The 23,290-nt window shown below is 42.1% G+C and overlaps 1 protein-coding gene across 2 annotated transcripts in view; it reads right to left on the bottom strand.

Annotated features, from left to right (window-relative positions):
* UTP20 (UTP20 small subunit processome component) overlaps nt 1–23,290 on the bottom strand; it is a gene marked incomplete at its 5' end in the record, with an annotated part of 78,305 nt that overhangs the window by 36,975 nt on the left and 18,040 nt on the right. For both annotated transcript variants that reach the window (XM_080935039.1, XM_080935038.1), the window contains 12 exons: nt 1,228–1,436; nt 2,790–2,956; nt 5,777–5,902; nt 6,281–6,366; nt 7,171–7,261; nt 9,986–10,171; nt 13,621–13,861; nt 14,025–14,104; nt 16,489–16,565; nt 19,579–19,737; nt 20,539–20,601; nt 21,519–21,669. In XM_080935039.1, the coding sequence (XP_080791165.1) occupies nt 1,228–1,436; nt 2,790–2,956; nt 5,777–5,902; nt 6,281–6,366; nt 7,171–7,261; nt 9,986–10,171; nt 13,621–13,861; nt 14,025–14,104; nt 16,489–16,565; nt 19,579–19,737; nt 20,539–20,601; nt 21,519–21,669 (1,636 nt within the window). The remainder of the gene's footprint in view (nt 1–1,227; nt 1,437–2,789; nt 2,957–5,776; nt 5,903–6,280; nt 6,367–7,170; nt 7,262–9,985; nt 10,172–13,620; nt 13,862–14,024; nt 14,105–16,488; nt 16,566–19,578; nt 19,738–20,538; nt 20,602–21,518; nt 21,670–23,290) is intronic.

The following is a 23,290-nucleotide window of genomic DNA, read 5'->3' as shown; positions in this document are numbered from 1 at the left end:
GAGTTATGAAACCTTGGCTTGGAGCAAGAAGGCCCATTACTGAGTAACTTCTACATTACTCAAAAGTCCAAAGGATGCATCTATGAAACTTGACACTCTTCATAATATAACACGTACACAGACATTTCTGTTGCTTTAAAGCACAAATGGAAGGTCTCATCTCCTTTAAATCTGCATGTAACAGAATTTTCCATGACCTCTTTTCGGTGTTACTCTTGGCTTCTCCAAGCCAAGCCTTTTTCTCAAAAAACAAACAAGGTATCCCTTGTCCCCCGCACCCTCCACGGTTTTACTATATAGCCCCTGCTGTCCTGAAACTTATTATATAGACCAGGCTGGCCTCCAACTCAAGAGATCTACCTGCCTTTGCTTCCAGAGTGCTGGCCAGCATACCTGGTTAAAACAGCATTTTATTTTTTATTGTGTAGCCCACGCTAGCCTGGATCTCATGATCTCCCAAGTCGGCCTCCTTAAGTGATTCCTACTGGCATGCCCAAACACAACCTGCATAAAGCAGTATCTTTATCAATCCCCTGCTTAGGCTTGTCAGGAATCCCCAGTAGGCAGTACGGTTTCATACTTTCATGTAAGTCCATGCTGTATCACCAGCCTTACGTACGGACGCTTTCCCCTCACTGTGCTCCAGACACCACTGCCTCTCTCTTCTTAGAACATACCATAAGTGTGCTACCTCAGGGAGCCAGCTCTGGTGAACCATTTCATCAACAAGGCCGATTTATATCTATCCAAAAAGCAGCTTAAAATCTTGGCAACTGACTTCTAAAAGGCAGTTCACTGGGTATATTATATATAAATCAATAGAGATAATTTTTTTGACAAACTGAAATTTACACTAGACATAAAAGGCAAAATCTGAGGCTGGATCTTTACTTCAAATCCCAACCGCTCCAAGAAGCCTTAGGTGCATTAAAATGTACAAATGCTTCCCCACATTCTCCAAAGTAAGCTCTGGGCCACAGTCCTATTTTATCAGAACAGGTCTGAAATACAATTCAGCAAAATCTATAGCATTCCCCTCTCGGTGTTGTTCACCACGCTGCTTACTTATTCAGAACACTGCTTTAGCATCAGCTTCCTAGAGTCTATTTGGCTCTGTCTCAACATTAAGGGTTACAGAAGGAAAGACATTGTGATTCAGGTTCCAACCCAACTCCCAAGAAGAACAGTCCTTCAGTTAGAAGCAAGCATCTACTGTGAGCCTCTCACCTTCTCCCGTTGGTCGAGGATGTGGGAGACGGTGGCTGTCATACACAGCAGGATCTGCAGGATCTTGGGAAGGTAAGCGCTGATAAGATGACTGATGTTCTTCAACACGACCTCCAGGCTGTTCAAGACGCCGTGCTGCCGTCCCACAGGGAGAACTTTAGACACGTCCAAACCCTCTACCGCCTGGATGACGGCAGAGCGGCAGTCCCCTAGAGAGACGGAGAGGGCGTGCCATGCGGCGAAATGTTAGGTCTGTTGCTGATCACGGATCCTCCCAGCTCCCTAAGCAGTGCAGTCCCTCTAGGGATGTGTTACTCATAGGTTCCAGAGTTCTTTTGTTCAGGTACCATCTCCCAACTCTTACCAATGCTTAGTCTTGGTACTCACTATGTACAGCAGGCTGTCTATGACCTAGTAAAAACCCAGCAGCCTCTGCCCCAGTGCTGGAATTAATGGTATGCCATCATACCTGGCTCACCTAACTTACAAATACTATTCCTGAGCACTGGAGTCATTGAGCTATGCCGAGTTTGGCGAGTTATAAAAACTCATAGAAGACCAAGAATAAAATGTCCTTTTTTCTCTCATATAATTCCAGGTTAATAATAAAAGCAACAGTGCTTTGTAAAAAGCTGCTATAATATTGATTGCAGAATTTGTTAAGGTCTTAATTGATACTGCTTAAGCTTTTCAGGCCATCTGCTCTAAGAGGATGAATCACTGACCCGCAATGGCCTAAACTCTATCATCTGTATCCACCCTCCATCCTGGGGCCACCCATCCAACAAAATGCTGGTTCACATTAGAGTCACTTTCATTGAACTGACTACCAAAGGAATATATTGGGTTAAAGCCAATCACTTTTGGAACTGGAACAAAGGATTTTATAGTCAGAAAGGTCTGAGTTCAAATCTTACATCTACTAGTGTTCTCATTTGTAAAACGGGGCAATTACATAGTCAGAGCTCCAGTGTTTAAATGTCAGCTGATGTTTCCAGCGTAAGTCCTCACTCTGACAATCGTCACACGCTATGGCAGAAGAGAGCCAGAGCTTAGCCTGCACTATTACAAATACTTCTCCACTGCTTTCCAACTGAGCTGAGGAGCTGGGGCACAGGAGATAAGGAGAAGCCACTGTTCTGCAGGCAAATGATCCTATGAAAGAACGCATGACTGAGCAAAGGAATTCAGTTAACGTTTGTAGCCTGTGCTTAGTCTCTGTCTGTCTGTCTGTCTGTGTACTTTAAAATAGGGTTTCAGTATGACCTGGGCTCACTATATAGGCTAGTCTGGCACATTCTTTGTAAATTGAAAAGTGTTTGCCATTTTTCCTTCATAGAAATGCACAGCAGCAAAACACATTTTCTAATCAGTCTTCTTAACATAGGACCCTGACAACCCTGAGGACAACTGGTGGTCAGCAGAGTTCACGCTGAACTCAATTTCCGCAGAAGGACATCACTGGGGCAGGAAGCAGCAGCCTCCCTACACAGACTTCTGTCCAGGAGTGTCACCAGCTCACCACATGGCGTGCGTTTGGTGAGGAGGCAGCGGGGACCTACCATTCTTGAAGTGCTTCACAGGCTCAGACAGCAGGTCTAAGAACAACTGGATCTCTTCAGGTTGGGTCCCCGCGAGGAATCGCAAAACAATGGCCATGCGGGTTCCCGAAGCAGATTTGCCCTGGGTTTTACTCCCTGTCTTATTCTTCATCCGCCCATACAAAATTCTGAAAAGTCAAGACAGCATCATCTTTACGCACGCTACACATATCACTTGCGGCTTGTTTCAACACAGGTCTGTTATGAGCACCTCCAAAGATTGCAAAAAATATAAAGTCAAGAGAAAAGGAAAACAGGCATTTAGAAAAACAAGCAGAAAAAGTCAAAGAGAGAAAAAGTAATAAAACGGGCAAGTCAAGGGTAAGTCAAATAAAAGGAAGAGGAGACCAGTAAAACAGACATTAAAAGGAATTGAAAAAGGAAACTAGAAAGATTTCAGTTAAAATCTATGGAAAAAAAAACAAAAACAAAACCAACTAAACCAGCAAAAGGTATTTAAAAGGAGAAGACAAAGGAGAGGCCAAGGCAGGCAGACCTCCGTGCGTGCGTGCATTCCCAGCCAGCCAGAGCTGTAAAGTAAGACCCTGTCTCAAATCAAACAAACAATAAACACAACAAAACCACACGGAGCTCAGCTAGTTCTACATGTATGTTTTTAAACTTTTAAGGAAAGATGTAATTTCTATGCTATAGTTTCACAGTACAGAGAGAGAAGGAAGTATTTTTTTTCTTTATGGAAGGCCATAAAAGTAATGGGTGGTTTAATGAATGAAAATGAGAACCAACACTAATTTTACTTATAGACATAAAACATCATTTCCATCCCCTCCCTCCCAGTAAAACTATACACTAGACTAACCAATAAATACAGCTCACAGCATTTCTTCCTTCCCTTTCTTCTATACTGCCTAGACTGGCCTTGAACCTGCCTCCTAGGATTATATGCATGCAGTATCACACTAAGCTCAAAATACATTTCTCTTTTATTTTTCAAAGATTACTATTACCTATTTCATGTGTATGTTTTGCTTGCATGTGTGTGTGTGTATGTGAGTATGTGTGTGTGTGTATGCCTGGTGGCCACAGAGGTCAAAAGTTACAGACAGCTGTGAACTTCTAACAGTTTTAACAGCTGGTGATCAGACAGACCTCTGCAGGAGCACTAGTGCTCTTACACCAAGCCGTCTCTCAGCCTGCCAATCACATGCGAAACATGGTTACACCTGATCTCTCACATCACCTACACATAGCCAGGGAAGGCACCAAGACCTTCTATAGGAATAAAACAGAGGAAAGGCTCACAGTAAAAAAAAAAAAAAAAAAAAAAAACCATAAAAACCTTATACAACCATTTTAATGCATATTTACTAATGATATTTAACATCCATTTCTCATAAGTTATTTTGTTTGTTTGAGATAGGGTCTCCCCATGTAGCTCTGTCTGATCAAGAACTTGCTATGTAGACCAGGCTGGCTTTACACAGATATCAGCAGGCCTCTGCTTTCCTGGGTGCTGGGATAAAAGGCATGCAACCTGACTAACTGCTGCATTTTAGCATAAGCAAACTTACTGACAATACTCAAAACTTGAATATACAGTTTTAATAAACTTTAATACTAAAACACCCTTAAACTATTAGAGGCCTAAAGAACTTTTGTCTGAGTTTACCTATTATAGTTACTAATTTTAGAAACTAAAACTGAACATTTTTTTAAATGCTGTTTTATGAACTTACTGAAACAAAACTCGTTTTTCAAATGTTAACATAAAAAATGTTTTAATGAAAAAAATTATATCCCGAACTTTTACCAGTAGTAAGACTAAAGGCCCTGCTATATTTTCTGACTGGCTTAATAGAAGATGACCAGATGCTCATGTTGCTTCAGCATCAAGTTCACTGGAATGGAAGAAAGGCAGAAAGAAGCCTGCAAATAACTGTGGCTATTTCATTTTGATACCGCGCAAAATCTCAACAAGTAGTAATTGGCTACAATATGGAATATGAAACTCTATCAACAACTCTAAAAACTCTGTTTAACATAAATCTATTCCTCTTGAGCTTTGCACACACTGACCCTGTAACATGCATCAGTTATTTGGAAAACAATGGCTGAACAAGTCATGTAGAAATGCCAAAGGCTGACACATCTCACTGTAAACCAAAAGAAGTGTATTACTCAACTTTTAATTAATTCAACTTTTAAATAGTACTGTTATCCACTTCACACATTTTCAAGTAACTGGGAGCTACAAGCTCACAGGAACAGAGAGAAGTTCTCCAAAATCTTAATTTTCATTTGATTGTTGAAATTTAGTAACCTGAAACAAATTCTGTCATTTGTTTTCTTTGACTTGTCAAACTCACTGCATTATTTAAGGAAATTCCTGTGAAATATCCAAGTTTAAAGAGAATGATACGTCATTATCTAGGCTTTCAAATAGAAATGTTGTTGCGTGGAGACAAAGCGTGGCTAGTTCAGCCTGCAACTCATTCACATAAATGTCACTCTCCGTGAGAACCAGTGTGCAGCAGGATCACTCACAGCCTCCTGCCTCAGCACAGACCAGCAGACGGTCCGTACTCAGAGCCAACATTCAAAGAACCCACAGAAACTAAGGCTATTTTGTCTCCACTTTTTTTTCCTCCAATTATGTGTCCATGAAAACTCTGGGTGCAGTTTGGAGCCAATGTCTGAAAGATCCAGATAAAGAAGAGAAAAAGTAGGGCTAGAGATACGGTTCAGTAGGTGGAGTGCTTGCTCAGCAGCACACACAAGGGCCTGGGTTTAATCCCACGAGTGGTGATTCGTGCCTGCAATCCCAACGAGAGTTCAAGGTCATGCTCAGCTACATACAGTTTGCGGCCAGCCTAGACTACAGCAGACAAAATCAAGAACAATGAAATACCCCCATTATAAATGGGGAAAAGAATCACACGACTGCATTAGAACTATGATTTGATTCACATTTTAAGCAGAATAAATACCTCATCAGAATCGGAAACAAATCTGCCCGGTGGGCCGTTTTCACTACAGAGTTTTCTTCTGAGATGTTGAAATGCACGATTTCTTCCTTGAAGCTTCTGTCGTCCAGCAGTCTGTGCAAATTTTCCCTTTCAAAAGACACAGAACAGACCGACACTCAGTCCAAGGCACTTCCCAAAGATGCAAAGAGCAATATACTGAGAATCACCTGGAAGAACAATCCTCACAAAAATGTCTTTAAATCCAAGAGGTAATCTTAGGCAGTACTATTCCCTAGGCGATCACAAAGGTTTTATAGAATTAAGTTAACAAGAACAGAGAAATGTTGCCGCTTTCTAAGACATATGTTTAAGTTAATAATCTTATTTCATTTTCTTATCTATAGAGAATAATTCCACAAATACACTTCTAGCTATTTCTTGCCTGGAAATAGTTATGGTTACTCCCGCAGAGGAAGACTTCTGAAAGACATGATTTCAGAAGTGGCTATAGCTTACGCTGCTCACCTGTAAGGGAGGATATGGGGGTGTCTGTAGGTCATTATGCAATCCAAGGTTATTTTTTGCACGGCTTGATCTTGGTGCAGCAGTAACTACGAATGACATGTTACAAAAGAAGTTAATGAAGTAAAACATACACAAACCATGAAATAGAAATGTAACTAACCAAACAGTAAGTCTCTACCTTAAACAAAAGAAGAGCAGAAAATAAAACTGACCTGAATTCTCTGTGTAAGCCTGGATTTTAACCAACCACGCTGGTCCTGTGACAAGGACATTCTATACTGTACAGTTAATAGTTAGCAAATGCCAAGAGAGGACTGAGCTGCAGTTGCTCTGGTTAGTAGGTTTAAAACACTATTCCCATGGCCAGAAATGTCTAAGCTCAGGCTTTTTATCATGGGTAGAGCATGGACAAAGTCTGCTGAGCAGAAGTTCCTCCAAAAGACCATCCACATAGGGGAGTTTCATTTCCTCAGGGCATTGCATATTTCTGTCATCTTTTCTGGAGTTGGGGATATACATTATAGTTACAGCTAACAATCATTCCATGTACCCACTCTCATCCAGTTGAGCAGATGAATGATTTAACATGAAGAAAAGTCATACAATCTATGACTTCATGGTTCTTACTTCTAATTCAGCTGCTTAGCTTCAGTCACTCCATACTGAAGTTGATTTCAGGGTGAACTAAATTAGTGCAAGCTAAAAATATACATTAAGATGATTTTTAATGTGTGAACCTTTTAGCAAAAAATAGTACTTAAAATCTAGAGATGGGCCCTAACCACGACTGCCAAAAATCCACATTGCTCCGATTAAAAAAAAAAACAAAAAACAAAACAAAAATGAGAAAAGTTGAGGGAGTCAAAGCACACAGAATTTATTAGACTTACCTGAAGATACAATTCGTACAATTTGGATTCTAGATATAAGGCTCGTGGGTTTGAAAACTTAGAGAAGACTTGCAAGTGAGCAATTAGCTGCCTAAAAAAAAGAGAAAGAGAAAGAGAGAGAGAGAGAGAGAGAGAGAGAGAGAGAGAGAGAGAGAGAGAGAGAGAGAGAGGTTACTGTAGTAAAGAGACCATCTTTGAAATAACATTGCCCAGCACTTCCAACACTTTATTTTCTGACAAGTACTCCAAAGAGTCCACCCATAAGTCTGTTGTTAATTTCCCAAGCAAAATTTTAATGATTAGGAGATTATTTTCTGAAAATTTCAAATTTCTGGCAGCCTCGCCCCACAATCCAGGCTTTGCACCATAGTAAACCTTCCAGATGTGCACACAAAGCCTCAGCTAAACCAAAATTGAAAAGAAGGTGGAGAAAACAGTATGCTCTCAGAACATGAGCACGGATGGTTCGGGGACTTAATCCTTTGTAAGGTTCCACACGGCAGGCAGGAAGTGGCAGAATTCACCTTCCACTTGCTCACAGAACATAAACACTGGATGGCATACAGTCAAGTTTAGATGACAATGGCTCTTGCTTGTGCAACTAATAAAACATCAGCAAAGCTCGGTAACTGAGAGGTGAGAGGAAGACAGGGCTGTCCACAGCAAATGCATCATCCACTGGAGCAGATGGAGAAGTGTGTCTGTCTCTGCTCACCTAATTAGGAACATCTGGTTCCCTAATACATGGACTCTAGGAAGCAAGATTATAAAGTTGGTCTAAGCACGCAATGAGATAGCACCGGGTTCTCATTATCAATTCCTTCTCTCACCTTCCACTTCCCTCTCCAGGGTCTCATCATCTCACCATGTAGGTCTGCTTTCCCTGGAATTTGCTATGCACATCAGGCTGCTTTGAACTCAGAGATCTGCTTGCATTTGCCTTCTAAGTGCCGAGATTAAAGGTAGGTGTGTGTGTGTGTGTGTGTGTGTGTGTGTGTGTGTGTGTGAGAGAGAGAGAGAGAGAGAGAGAGAGAGAGAGAGAGAGAGATAGCCAGCACAATTTATTCACATTTTCAATGATGGTATCTGGTGGTAATATTCTAGTTTTGGCTACGGGAGGTAGATGAATTTTGCCTTTTCTTCTTGCCCCTGGACTATGTAGATGAGGTTCACTGTCAACAACTCCTACCTCCACCTCCAAACTGAAATTATATGTGTGCTCATGTTATGAGATAGCACTCGGCCAGCTGAGAGCTGCTCTTCATGGTTAGTGTTTCTTTAGAACACGGCGGTGAGCCAGGAGGAAGGCAGTTAATAGCGAGAACACCACTTGCACCACTTGGGACTGTAAAAGCCTCTTATGATTTTCCTAAGAAAGAGCGGTAAAGAGCTAAAATCCAAAGAAAGCAGGGATTCCAGGATACAAGTTATGTCAGCTATGAGAATCTGAAGTCACCCAAGACATCGTCAGCGAAGAACTAGAAGCACACCTTCAAGCACACAGGTCCTCTCACTGGGTAGAAATGAGGCCAGGGCATCAGAAAGAGCATGTGTGCAGGTCCAGGGGTGAGAAAGGCCACGGTGTGACTGGATAATTGGCTTATTCATTTATTCAGTAAGCACATAGCTCAAAGTAATCTTTTGCTAGGGATTATGCTGATGGAAACCGAGGAGTGAAGAAAGGAACTAAAGTTACACATAGCTTGGCCGTGACCCTTCCGGGGCCTATACTTCATATGCTTTATACACTCTTTCCACTGGCTGGTAGGTCCTTCCCTCTCCAACACTGGCATCAGCCAGTCTTCTGTCTGTCAGCAGCAAAAGTACCCTACTCTCTGTCAAAGGCTTGCTCCCATCTTTGCCTCCGTCTTTGTAGTAGAAGGAAATGATTCTTTACCAGAAACCCCATAGACATGACCTGACCATTCATTTGACACACTTCTACACTGCAGATGTTTGCAGTCCATCTTTGTAGCCCTGCACTTAGCAAAGAGCATTGGCGAGCTACCAAATGGATAAATCTATAAATGGCTAGTGTTGAAACACTCTAGTGAGATCTGAAAGTTTAAGAGCAGCGTCTGGTGGATCAGACCCTGGATCGAAACAATCTTCGGCTAAGTGCAAAGCGCCTCTGAAAGCAGGGCTTGTTTTTTTTCTTTTTCTTTTTTACAGTTTGGAACAATTTAGGTAAATGAATAACCAAGGGAACTGGAAGATACTAGTAAGGAGCAGAGGCTAAGTCAGAGGCAAGGGGAGGTGCTGACAAGAGGTTCTGCGGCCTACTGCCCAGCAACACAAACACAGCGCCTTAAGGGTGCCTCAGCCTCGGGGCTCCAGCCTGCAATGCCCTCATCCTTAAAAGGAACCATGGCAAAAAGGACCCACTTCTGCGGTGACACAAAGAAAAAAAAACTAGTCAGTAATTGTTTCAAAACAAAGCGATCCTCAGGGTGCCTAAGAGACTAAAAAAAGGGGCAGATCCAGGATAGCAACACGTGATTTACTGGGCCACACGGACAGAAGCGTGGTCCTGGGCAGCACCAATGCCAGCAGACCCCCATACATGTCACTTATCTGTCTGCCTTTATCTCTGATGTCACAGAACACCACAGCCAGTTCTCAATGCCTGGCACCAACATATTTCAGAGTGAGAATCTCCAAAGACCGATGAAACTGTCAGGAGAATCTCAGGAGCGTATGTCAATAATTATCTGAGGATTCCATCTTTCTTGAAGCTATTTCCCAGGCAGACAAGAGACTGTACTGCTCTCCCTACAATCACAGCTCCACGATCAGCTGGTGATGGAGAACTCACTTTGCTGCAGCCCTTCTTGTCTTTTTCTTCTGGGGCGCTTCATCTGTGGGCATGTCCTCTTCCTCCAATTCCTCATCCTCCCCAGCAGCAGGTTCTTCTTCCACGTCCTCAGCTACTGCTCCTCGGCTTTTTCTGCGTAGATCCTGAGTAGGAGCAACTTGCAGATCTGCTGGATAATACTCATTGCTGTAAGAGGACACAGACGAGAACAACCCAAGTGAGGAGCGTGCTTATCAGAACGGCATCCATGGTACATGGGAATGGACGAACACGTGCATGCATGCATGCATGCACGCACACACACACACACACACAACTTTTTAACCAAGCTGCTTCTATACTAGCATTCTTAAACTATTTTATTCTATGTGATGGGTCCCATGTGTGTGTACCAGATCTATGTTTGGTACCAGCAGAGGTCAGAAGAGGACATTGGATCCCCTGGGCTGAAGTTACAGATGGCTGTCAACCATGCAGATGCTGGGAACAAACTTTGGTCCTTTACAAGAGCAGCTAGGGCTCTTAACCACTGAGCCATCGGTCCAGTCTTACGCTAGTATTCTCTTTCCTTCAGTCTCACTGACAAGTCAATCACTATCTGTAGAAGACGTCTGCTCTATTACTTCAGTGTTGGAAGATTTGGAACGTCTACTCCATGCTGAAATGAAACCAGCCCTCTTATTCCTGGAAGCACAGCTGGTCAGACACGGACTATATTGAAAGATTAATGTAAAATATTAGGACTGTTATTTCTTTCCTATTTTGCCAATGTCCTTTAAAAAATATAAAATTACAGCCTTAAATAGTCAAAGCAATAGGAAGCAAAATGTAACCAAGTCAGAAACATTATCTTATTTCCTAATAAACTAAAAAGCTGCTTGATCAGACAGCATTGCCTTAGCATAAAACCAGACACACAGCCAGCTGCTGGCTTTTCCTTAACCAATGAGTGGAGAACTCTGCAGAAAAGGTAATCATTCCAGGAAGTGGTACAGGGGGTAACCCTGTGCAAAAGGATGTAACTAGACTTCTATTTCTCAACACTTATAGGACCCAGAGAAATGTGGATTAAAGACAAAAGGCCTAAACTATGAGACTAGCAGAGAAAAAGAGAAAAAGACAATGCTTCATTTCAGTCATATGGGCAGTCTTTTTAATAGCAAGTACCGAAAAGCACATAAAACAGAAAGTGCCACCTATTCTTCAACAACTAGGTTCTGCTATACCATGTTAGTATTCCTCTAATATGGGTGACACACTTCTACTACTGCTCCCGTTTCCTCACTCCACAGCATCTTTACAGAAAGGTCTTTATCCTTAAATGAAAGGCTGATAATATTTATTGAAAGCTAATTTAGTGGGACATTTATAGCCTATGAACACCAAAACCAACTTTCCTGGGCACAGCTAATCAGCGACCATGACCTTTAAGACCTTTTATACAATGCAAGAGAAAAGCCAGAAACCTCTCTTCTCATAAGGGGGGAGGAGGGTGGTTTTGTGTCAACAAGACAGAAGCTGGTACCAGGAATGAGGTATTCCTGTGACAGACCTGATCATGTTTTGGGGAGGTCTTGGAAGAACTTTCAAACTTTGGGCTAGAAGATTCACTGAGTGTTTAGAGCTAGGTAGGAAGTTCTAGAGGAGCTTGAAAGATAACATCTAGAGTAGTGCAGAAGATGGAGGCCTGTGAAGCTTCAGAGAAAAATTTAACGATTCTGTCAGGGCTGTTGCTATTTTGAGTTGAGATTCTATGGCTCTGGTCAGCTGGAACCACGATTAACAAGAGACCAGATACCACTGAACTGGAACCTTTGTTACTGAGACAGTTGATGCTGGTTAGCTGAAAAATTACTGGTGATTAAGGAGACCAGAATCACTGAGGTGAAATCTTCCAGGAAGTGTTTCCTGAGACCACAGAGAAACTGTGCTCCAGAAGAGGCCAATATTGTCCCTTGTGTTGGCAGTAGGACTTGGTAATATGTAAGGGTCACCCAGGTGGTTTTGAAGTCATAAAGGGGTCAGGACCTTATTATTTTTCCACCACTGACTTGTTGCATGTCTGCATTAATCTTCCCTGCTCCTCTCTCTTTTTAAGATAGGTTCTCATTGTGCAATCTTGCTTGACCTGGAACCAATATATAGACCAGGTTAGCTTCCAACTCATAGAAATCCACGTATTTCTGTCTCCAAGTGCTGTGATTAAAGATGTGCAGCAAGACACCTTCCTCCTCTGCCCTTCCTAAGTGTAAACAGCAGCATCAGTGTATGCACTGTTTCCACTGTGAATAAGGAAAGCATCAACAGAAGCGCCCTCTCCGGCCCACGTCCACTCAATACGTCTCCATCTTATTACAACTCACAGGCCCCAGTTTTCTTCTCCACTTTTTCTAGAGTGCATCTGATCAGACTTCCATCCAGATTAAGTAAAGCAACTTATTAAAGTCTACACATAGCCCTCTGGGTACAGCCTCCTCAGAGGCCAGTCAATTCTTCTTCCACATATGATTGACGGCTCAGAAATACCCAATTTTCTGATCCAACTGACTATCCCTCCCTTCGACATTTATCTTAAACTAAGAAGTGTTGTTACTTCTTGAAGGAAAATGGGAAGTTAACATGCTAGGAAGTTCGTGTCCATGTCTTGTTCCTACCTCCCTCTCCTGTCCTCCTGGGCTGGTTTCTTATGTCCTCTCTATAAACACTAGTTAGAACTAGGCTTTGTAAGCCTTCCCTTTCGAATCTCTCACTCTCGGAGACTCTGTTCTATCAGCTGACTTTAAATGCCATTCATCTACTGAATATTCTCAATGTATTACCTCCACATCAGTCCTTTTCTTTGAACTTAAAATACTGTAAACCTCATGCCTATTTGTCCTTTCTTCTTGGGTATCTACCTGGTATTCTGAACTTACTACAAATTCAAATGAAGTCCTGATTTTTCACACAAGCCAGCAGTCTCTGCATTCTTTTCCTAGTTGCTCAGGTTACAACCTTGATTCAGTTTTCCCCACACCTTTCTGATCTCCACAACCAACACAACCTCCAAATCACAGAAAGCTCATCTGGTTAGAATCTTCTCAAAGACACTGGTCACCCAAATCTCCTTTCTGTTCCCTGGACAAGCTCGACATGCTGTGGCTTAGGTCCTGCTCAGTGTAACCCCATACCTTCTTCCCAAGTGACAAAGCAACCAGAACAGATGCTTAGTATTTACCTCTATTCTATACAACACATCCTTTCAAGGCAATTCAAACTCTCAGATTCACACGCTCAAAGCAAAACAAGGCTTCAGGAAAGCTCTTATTCTTCAAGAGTACATTCCTCTCCAACAGCAGACATGGTTATGTCACTCCCAGGCAAGTACAATGAACAGGGAAACAGCAAGGTCTTTGTACACCCATCAAACCCAACTCAAGTGGTAACTTGACCTACTTTTATTAGCACCATTCGTATGCTGATTCATATATAACTAAATAATGAACAAAGCTAGCTTAGTGTTTACCTGAGGGAGGAAGTGTTTTGCAGACAGGATAATGGTTTGACACAAGACAAAAATGCAAAACCCCAGCCAGTGGGGAGTCTGATACCTCCCATAGCTCAAACTGTGGCAGGGCAGACTCCTAGATACTTACTTGATGAATCTCAGGAAAAGCGGGGAGAGTTCCCTGGACCTTGGCTCTACCCTCTCTGGGAATTTGGCTAAAGCTCGCCAGAGCAAGAATCGGAAGTTGGTATGGTCCAGTCGCTCCTGACAGTTGGTTTTCAGTGCTAACTGCTGCTGGTAAAGAGCGCCAACATCTCCTTCCTGGATTTGCTCCCAACTTTCATCTCCCTCGGACTCTTCATCTCTCACATTCTTCTGCAGCTCTTTCTCTGCAAGAGAAAAGAGTCACCCTCGTGCTTGTAGACCACCACTTATCCTGAAGACAGGACCGTGCTTTCTCATAACACAGAGAAACTGCACCCATCTCAACTTCATCAAACTAGACAATTAAGTCAACACTGGTATCTCAGCCCTCCAAACTCCTGTTCATACCGGCATGTGACGCTGCCTTTTCTAGATGTTCATAACAGACATTCCAGAACTGCTTGTTTTCCATTCCATAGGCGTGAGAACTAAGAGAAAAAGATCATAAAAATACATGATGCAGCATGGTCTTTAGTGTGAACTATCCCACTAGGAAAATGTAAAAGAATCAACTAAATGGTAATTTGATTAATCTTCAACACAAGGTTAAATATGTTGATTTTACACTGCCCACACTGCACAGACTATGTATTTTATTTTATCATTATTCGATTATGAACATGATGTACATGTGTGAGTGGGGGCATTCTTGTATCAGTGTCTGCAGAGGACAGAATCTTCAGATTATTTGGGGAGTTGGGTTCTCTCCTTCTACTGCAGGATCCGAGAACTGAACTCAGGTCATCAGACTTGTGTATAAAAATTTTTACCTGCTGAACCACCATACCAGCTCACAGAAATTATTTTCATAGTCATAAAAGACTACACAGTAGTTTTTTTAAATGTAAGTAGATACACGCAAGACTATTCCGTTTTGTTGTTGATAATAATTTGAATCAGCCTTTCTATGAAGTCTAAGCTGGTCTAGAACCCATTATGAAGTCCCAAACTGTCAGACAATCTGCTGGCCCCACCACCGAGTGCTAGGCATAGCATGAATGACCATATCCAGTTAGCTTAACCAATGTTAAAGATACAATAACGAAAAGAGAACATGGTATTTTCTCCACCTTCTCCTCTATGCTGCTGTGACAAATACCATAACCAAAAGCAACTTGGGAGGGAAATGTTTACTTGACTTGTACTTCCAGCTCTCTGCTCAGATGGAAGTCAGGGCAGGGTCTCAGAGTAGGAGCCAGAGGCAGAAGCATGGAGGAGCGCTGCTTGCTGCCTTACTCCCAGGCTTCAGTGCACACCAGCCTAGGGACTGTGCTTCCCACAGTGGGCTGGGCACTCCCACACTAATGAGCAATCAAGACAAGTCCTCAGACAAACCCAGTAAAGCAACTTACTCACTGACTCTCTTTAGGTGACTCAGGACTATGTCAGGTTGACAAAGCTAAGAAGGAGAGCGTGTGAGAGAAGGCCCATTAAGAAAGTGAAGCGGGTATACCACCCTGAGCACGCCCAATCTCATCTGATCTCGGAAGGGAAGTTGCTGGAGATAAAATAACTGCTGCACTCAAAGTTGGTTAAAAACACCTATTTCTCTGCACCTAACTCAAATAAACATTGACTATTTGAAATACGCTTCTCAGCTAGAGGTAGGTGGTGGCAAATGCTTCCTCGGGCAGTAATATGTGTTAGTCCTCATAGCTAGTTCTAGGCCAGCCAGAAATACATATTTAGAATCTGTCTCAAACACTTTCCAGAACTTAATGCTGAGACACAAAGTGGATCATGTAGGGTTATTTTTGTTTTTACAGTTTGAAGCCCCTATAATAATATTCTCAAGTTTTCTTTATTAGTCATTAATTTTCCATCCTTTTCCTCTCTTTCCCTTATCTTCCTCCTCATTCCCTTCTCCTTCAGCCTCCACTCTCATGAGACAAACAGCCCGTAGCCCAGCCTCAAATCTGTGAAGCTCCCTGCCTTAATCTCCCGAATCCTGGGATTACAAGTGTGCATTAGCACACCTGGCTTCCTACTAATGAATATAAACTTTACACTAGATCTTACACTAGTTATTCACCGTATGTGCTGCACATGGAAAACAGTCCTCAACAATAAAATAGCCTAGCCACTATAGGGAGACTGTGACTTAGGAGGACACTGATAACACATGTCCCTTCCTATCTTTTAAAGGTACCCCCCCCACTACTACAAACCAGTTAAACTCAAAAGCCATTTATCTTCAGTATGTTGTGTGATTGATTGCTCTGAAAGGAAGTAAAAAGCAGGCAAATTGGTTCCAAATTGAAGAGGGATTTTATTCTGCTTCTGTCAAGTAAGAACCAGTAAGTCTGGGAAAGGATCCACACATGAAATAGTTCTTGTCTGACAAAAACCAGAGTAAAGTGTCAAGGACAAACATCCATAAAAGGACAGATTTCTTTATCTCAGCCACAGTAAATGCTATTTTGTGACTATTAAAATCATTTGTTTGAGTTAAAGGTGTGTATGAGTGTGTGTGGTGTGGTATGCTAGACAGCTAGAAAGTCCTTATGTTTAAAGTACAGTTCAGTGATTTAATATGTAAAAATATATAATTATCACTATAGCTTTTGATCATATAAACAGTATCATAAAGTAAAAAGAAAACCCTCTAGTCATTCAATTGCACAGAAATGTTTGTACTGCTAGCCCACTGAAAAACAGGCACTAGAGAGAATCTGTATTTTTCTTCCTCGTGTTGTCTCACAAAGGACTCGGATACACTTAAACCATACCTAATGGAACACGGGACTGGCCCTGGCCCCATCATCCTGCATCAGTTAAAGTGAATGGCCCCATCCACTTAGCCCATGCTTACCTTATGAGCTCAATAACAGGGTCCCAGAGGGCACTGAAGTTGACATACAGCATGCCTATCAGATAACGGAGTGGCACCTGCAAGTCCAAGACACTGGTTTAGTAAGCACATGACAGGCTAGGAGAGAAGGTCAGAAGAAGTGCTCAAATGCACACACCCCTTGGATAAAGTGGGGTTTGGAAAGAAGCTTGTGTTTACAAGAGAAGGTTCTTGGTATTAAACCAGAATTCAGTGTGAAATAATTTTTCTCCAGCTCCTAAAGCCTTACTCATAAGAACACAGTATGCAAGCTCACCCCAGATGTTCACTCACAAAGTCTAAATCCAACTGGGAACAAAATTCCATCATGAACACTATCATGACCCAAAGCATCATACATTAATAAAGTGTAGACACTAAAGAGAAAAAACAACAACAACAAAACCCATAAACCAACCCAAAAATCCCAAGCAGGAATGGTGGCTGAAGCCTCCTATATCTGTTGATGTCTGAGTTTATTCTTTCTTGCTTTTGGGTGGTGGTGGTGTCTTTTTATAGCTCTGGTTGTCCTGAAACTCACAATGTAGACCAGGCCAGTTAAAGCTCACAGAGATCTGCCTGTCTCTGCCTCTCAAATCCCAGGATTAAAGGGATGTGCCACCATGCCTGGTTAAATGTCTGAGTTCTAGAACCAGTGCCTTCAGAGACTCCAGGGAGTAAAGCTTTCTCAGTCAGCTTCTGCGTGACAATCATTATTATCCACACTCCAGTTTCCAGGTTAGACATGGAGAATGCTCGGTGGGATGGAGGCATATGTTCAGGCTGTAATCCCCACACCAAACGAAATGTAAAGAACACTGATATTCACACTAGCAAAGAACGACCCTAGACGAAAGAGGAATGCCTTTCTCAGACTTGCTCCTAATGAGTCCATGATGGATTTTCCAAAGGCAAAGCCAATGTCCTGCAGCCAGGAATAAATGTGGTGAAGAGTATTGGTTTTAAACCTGACACAGTACGCTCCCCTGTGAGGAGTCATTTCTAAAATGGGACCGACACTGCCCACACTTTGCTGTGAGAACTTAAGAGACTACTATGGGAAGGCTTATGAATGGAAAGGCATGTTGTGAATTACAAAGTACAAAACTTGTTCTTTTCTATGCTGATTTGGTTTCATGCATATACTATTAATCAGTAGGAGTTTGCTTTTACAGTTCTGAATGGAAGTACTTGAGCTGTCTGGACTGAGGCAGGGTGTGGAGCAGTGGAAAGCATGAACCAGGCACGATCCGTAACACCTCGGCTGAATGCCAGGTCCTCCAACTAGGCACTACATGATCTTGAGCAAACCTGAAGCTCACTGTGCCTCAGTTTCTTTCTCTGTAAAGTATCACAAGCTACGTCCTATTCCCTATGCTTCTGGACATGCCTAAATCCAACAAGAAACAACGCTTGGCTTTTAAAATACGCTTTCTTAAAGTCTCTAAAAGAGACTTCTAGAACACAATATGCAACTTGTTCTTCTTGACATGACAAGGATAGAAATGAGGCTAAACACTGATAACTCCTCAATCCGTACAGTCTTCTTTGTATAGTTTACAGGCCATGCACATAGAGTGGCTGTGCTGACAGTAACTCATTTCATGGCCAATCTCCATAAAGCCTAGCCACCACCGATTCTTGAAAAGCAGTGGCCAGAAAGCATTATAACATGAAATGATCTTGATATGGAAGGACCATGTTTTCCTAGTCTACTTTCAATGGCTTTTACCTAGAATAAAACAAAACAAACACAAAACAAATTTTCTGTCTTCATTCATTTTGTTGTTTCAACATATATTGAATTGCTTATGTTTAAAAAAAAATTGAAAACTGTACAATTATGTCCCCAGCAGGGATCCAACAGAGCACTCTTCTATAAACCCATTCGTACTCAGTGGAGCAGGGCACTGTGCTCAGGTGATAAATTATTAAGACCTAAAGTCCTCAAGAAATATATGACCTATGGAATTCCTTCCAGAAGGGAAAAAGACTAGAATCTACAGGTAGTCAATAGCAGAGCGGCTGTGGAAGAAGGAGAGCACATCTGTGACGTTAGAGATGGACTGTGGGATCAGTATTCCTTGGAGCCTGGAGACCACATCCATTTGCAGTTTCCCTGAAGAACCTATGTATGTCAGACCTCACCTCCTTTGCACATTCTTCCTCTGGAATGGGACATTACCACCTCCTTCAAGATACAGCCAAACATCACCCTTCTAGAAATTTCCAGACTCTCGAAAGGATGGAAGGTCCCCTAATTCTTGCCCTTGACACTGTATCATTGAAGGCAGACGCTGAGCTTTTGTTTCTCATCATTGCTGACCAACATAATGCTTGATGAAGATTAATGTTAACACCCTCAAGAATTAGTATAATGTGCTTGAATGGTAGCTTGTTTTGTACCACGATTTTAGAGTTATTTTATGTAGTTTCTACAGCAACAGTGGACTACAGACTATTGTTTTCCTAATTCATAAACAAGGAAATGGTGTGGCCCACCTTTCACCTTGGTAGTCATGAGTTCTTTACTTGAACTGTTATGGGGACACCAGGGGCCAACAGCCAGCTGTTTCTCATGTGATAGATATATTTCTGCAACCTACTCCCATACCCAACAATCATACTTAATCCTGTATAGCTTCTTTTAAACGACAGAACCCATATTTTAGAATTATTCTGTCAACCAAACTGGTGGTTTCTCCCCTACCCCATAGGCCAGACACCAGCTGAAAGTGAAGTCCTATACTTTAAAATGCTCACATGCCATAACTAGGTAAGAAACACAAGAGAAACCCCAAGTGAAATGGGCTGCTGGCGAAGCCAAAGTGTCCCTTTCTAGCCAAGCAACACAAGAGTGACAGTCACTGTGTCACACCGTCACACACTCAGGACACTATGCTATTGAATGGGCTGAAAGAATGACGTAATTGGAAGCATGGAAGAGAAGCAAGGTCTGCTTTACCCTGTGATAAGAATGTTTTCACTGTTGATAACTATGTGGTATGTCCCAAATAAGATTAAAACATAATACACAATTTTAAAGGGAGGAAGGAAGACAGAGCCCGTTACCTCCTGCAGTGGCCCCTGAGGGACTGCACCCTGCACCACATCATGCCTTAGTTTTCTCAAGTGCAGAAGCTTCTCTCTGTAATCGCTCACAGTTGCTGGTACTAGTTCAGCCTGGCGTACTATAGCGAAGGCTGACTGCCGCTCAGAAAGCCCATCATCCTGAAAAGTCAGACAAAACACAACACAGCTCAGAACTCTGATTCCAAAAGGAGCGTGAGGTATGACTGAAGGTTTTGATCTATGAGATGGGGTCTTACGATGCAGCCCTGGTTGGCCTGGAACTTGCTATGTGGTCAGGCTGACCTCAAACTTACAGAAAGTACTTGCTTCTTGCCTCCCGAGCGCTAGGATTAAACGTGTGTGCCACTATGCTCAGCTGAAAGGTTTAAAAAACACAAAGCCAACCAAGAGTATGCTGGAGAAAGCAAACACACACACACACACACACACACACACACACACACACACACACACACACCCTACATGTGTACTCCACACAGAGTAAATAGGAAGTTGTCAAAAGTTTTCAAACAGCATCTACTGAAATAAAAAACCGTCCTTCCCCCTTACAATTCTACTTCTAGTATTTGCATAATGGAAACAATTCTGCACATGCAAATATCCATCTAAGGGAGGTCACTGTGGTTCTGTGTAAGATACTGGAAAACGGAAACTAAAACCCAATTTACGCTTCCGTGAAAAGAGGAATCAGTGAGACTTTAAACTCCAAAGGAAAGAGGCAAAAGAAGATACAGACACTCCCATGGCAACGAGCCTTCACCAGGTCTGCTCCCCACGATATTTGAAAGAACCTTTAGCAGACTGAGAGGGAGACCAGATTATGAATTCAAAAATACCAATTTTTATCATATGTTTACATAGTTTCTGTAAAAGTATCACTTTAAAAATTAAGTAATATGTTAATGCTTTGGTTTTTTTATACTCTAATAATTACAATACCTCCACTGAAACTGGAAGCTGGATGTCAAAATGATTTAGGATCCTTATTGTCAAAAGCCGAATCTAGAGAAAGTACAAGGAGATTTCAGATGCAAAGTTTACACGAAGGAAGAAACTGCCCATGGCTCACAAAACCCAAGAGGCAGTGTCTCATCAGTGCAAAGCCTGCCTTTTCCAGCCACTGTTTCATATGCAACAACAACCAACACTTAATTCCAACAGCAAGTGGTGAGGCTGCAAACACAATGCCATTGTTTTAGCTGTGACCGTAACTAAGTAGGGCCTCCCTACGCTTACATGTACTTCAGCTACAGCCAGCAGCTCCAGTCTCCCGAGCTACCACACACTTGGGCAAGGTGAGCCACCTAAAATTCTTTTTCTTTTCCTTTTTCTTCCCTTCCCCTTCCCTTCATTCCTACCTTTTTTTTCTTCTTCTCCTATGCAGCCCTGGATGTCCTGGACCTCACTATGTAGAGCAGCCTGGCCTTGAACTCACACAGATCTGTCTCCAAGTGCTGGGATTAAAGGTGTACACTACTACTCTGCCTGGCTTAAGTTTTATTTTTTCTAAATTTGAAAACTTTTTGAGAACAGCAGCATATCACAAGAACACATTGTAGTTTTAGGTTGTAAAACATAGATAGGTCGTTTACCTATTAGTATAAGCACAATTTTCTGGTCCATAAAATGTCCACTATACAAGGCTGTACAATGGAGATTTAGTCACACAAATACCACCTATGAATATGTAAATTGAAGAAAAATTATTTTATTTATCTAGCTTTTTTCTACCCTAATCCTACTGAATTGGAATAGTCAGAGGCAGAACCCTAAGGTTTATAATGTTACTGATCATCCTAACCAGGCCTGCTGTGATCAGACTGTGGCCAGTGTTTAGTGATCACTCTGATTAAAATCACCCACAGCAACACCCTGATGAGGAAGTGAGTGATCACGAGCTGAACCCACAACAGTATTACCTTGGAGACACCAGTTGAAATGTTTGCTTGTAACTTGGGAAATAATTCCATTAAAGCCTCCTCAGAGAGTGGCCCTTTGCATCCACATAATGCTAACCTCTGATAATAGAGATCAGCTAACAGCAACACAGATGGTTCCGTCGGAAATGTTCTGCAACAAGATATTTACAAGAGTCAAACTGATCATACTGCTGAGTTACTGAGAAATGTCTGATGATGAGGGAAATATAAAATGCAGCAGGCATAAGATTTATAGAGATATCCATCATTTTATAGATGAAGATGAGGTCACCAAGTGAGCAATGTGCTTAGAAACAATCTGCTAGCTAGAGGCAGAGGAGGGACTAGAACATCTATCTGACTCTGGACCTCCAATCCACAGCTGTGAGTGGCAGTGGCTTCCAAAGAGCACATGTGAAATTTGTCAAGTGCTTACTGCATGCCAGGCATGGAGCTGGGGAGGAAAAGTGCAGTCCATATCTCAGAGCTCCACCGTGACAGGCTACAGACCCTCATTTGCCAATTTTATAACAGACATGGTCTGAGAGCCTGGCATATGCCAGTGTCTTTTCTAGACACAGGATTGAAAATAAACCATAGACAAAGTTCTTATTCTCCCGAAACTCACATTCTAGGAAAAGGTAGTCACAGTGCACTAAAAACTACTCAGTAGTGTGGTGATAAATGCTGGGGAGAAAAGTATTCAGGGGAAGGGGGATATAGAGGCACCAAGAGAGCAGATGGCAGGAACCAGTGCGTAAAGTGATACAGGATGCTCAGAGAATACAGAAAGGAGGACATGAGGGTATCTGAAGCAAAAGCATCACCCACCACTAAAATACACACACACACCTACAGGAACATTAGAGACCAGTACAGCTGGGGCCAAGGGAACAAGGAAATATGGATGATGTCACGACTCAGCAGCAGACTTGTAAGGACTTCAGACTTTATTCCAGTAAGAGGGTTACCACAGAAGTAGGGTTTCCCAGAAATACTAGTATTCAGGGAAGGAACTCTGCTGGGGGCTATCCTAGACACTATATATTGTTTAAGGAGCCCTGACCTCAACCTACTAGAAACCACAACAGGATCCTCAATGATGAACCAATGCTACTTCCAGAGTCAGCAGAAAAACCACACTAGACCGTTTCATCACAAAGCAAACAACAGAACAGGGAAAGTTCTTGAAAATGCAGGTCACACACTGTGAGGCAGAACAGCAGGAGGTAAAAGAAGCATGTATAGGCACGTCATTAAAGAGGTAAGAAAAGGGTAACACTGGGTGGATGCCTAGTGTATGTGAAGCCTTTGGTTCCATCCTCAGCACCACAAAATATTTTTTTTTTTTGATCCACCTGGGCTGGACATGGGAATGAATATCCTTTAATCTTGTACTTGAGAGGCAGAGGAAGGTGGATCTCTCTGAGTTCAAGGCCAGCATGGTCTACAGAGGTTCAGGGCTATGTAACAACCCTATTTCAAAAAAGAAAAAAGAAAAAAAAATCCAGCTCACGTTTTAACTTTATAACTTCAAACCTAGGAATATTATAAATATTCCTTTGCAAAGATGACTGTATATTTAAAATATTTAGTCTGTCATAAGTTACTTATTTTAGTTGAAGAATCTATTAACAACTTATTTTTCCCATGTCGTGGATTGTCCTGCAGCCATTTGTATTTTGATGTTAATTTCACTGCCCCAAGAAGGGTTAGTCATGGTACTCAGGTGACTTCATTAGAAGCTTCTTCCCATTTTAATTAGTAAAATA

Source organism: Micromys minutus (assembly GCF_963924665.1).
Source record: "Micromys minutus genome assembly, chromosome: 22".
Lineage (NCBI taxonomy): Eukaryota > Metazoa > Chordata > Mammalia > Rodentia > Muridae > Micromys > Micromys minutus.
Note: the sequence above shows the minus strand (reverse complement) of the source record. Positions and strands in the feature narration are given on the sequence as shown.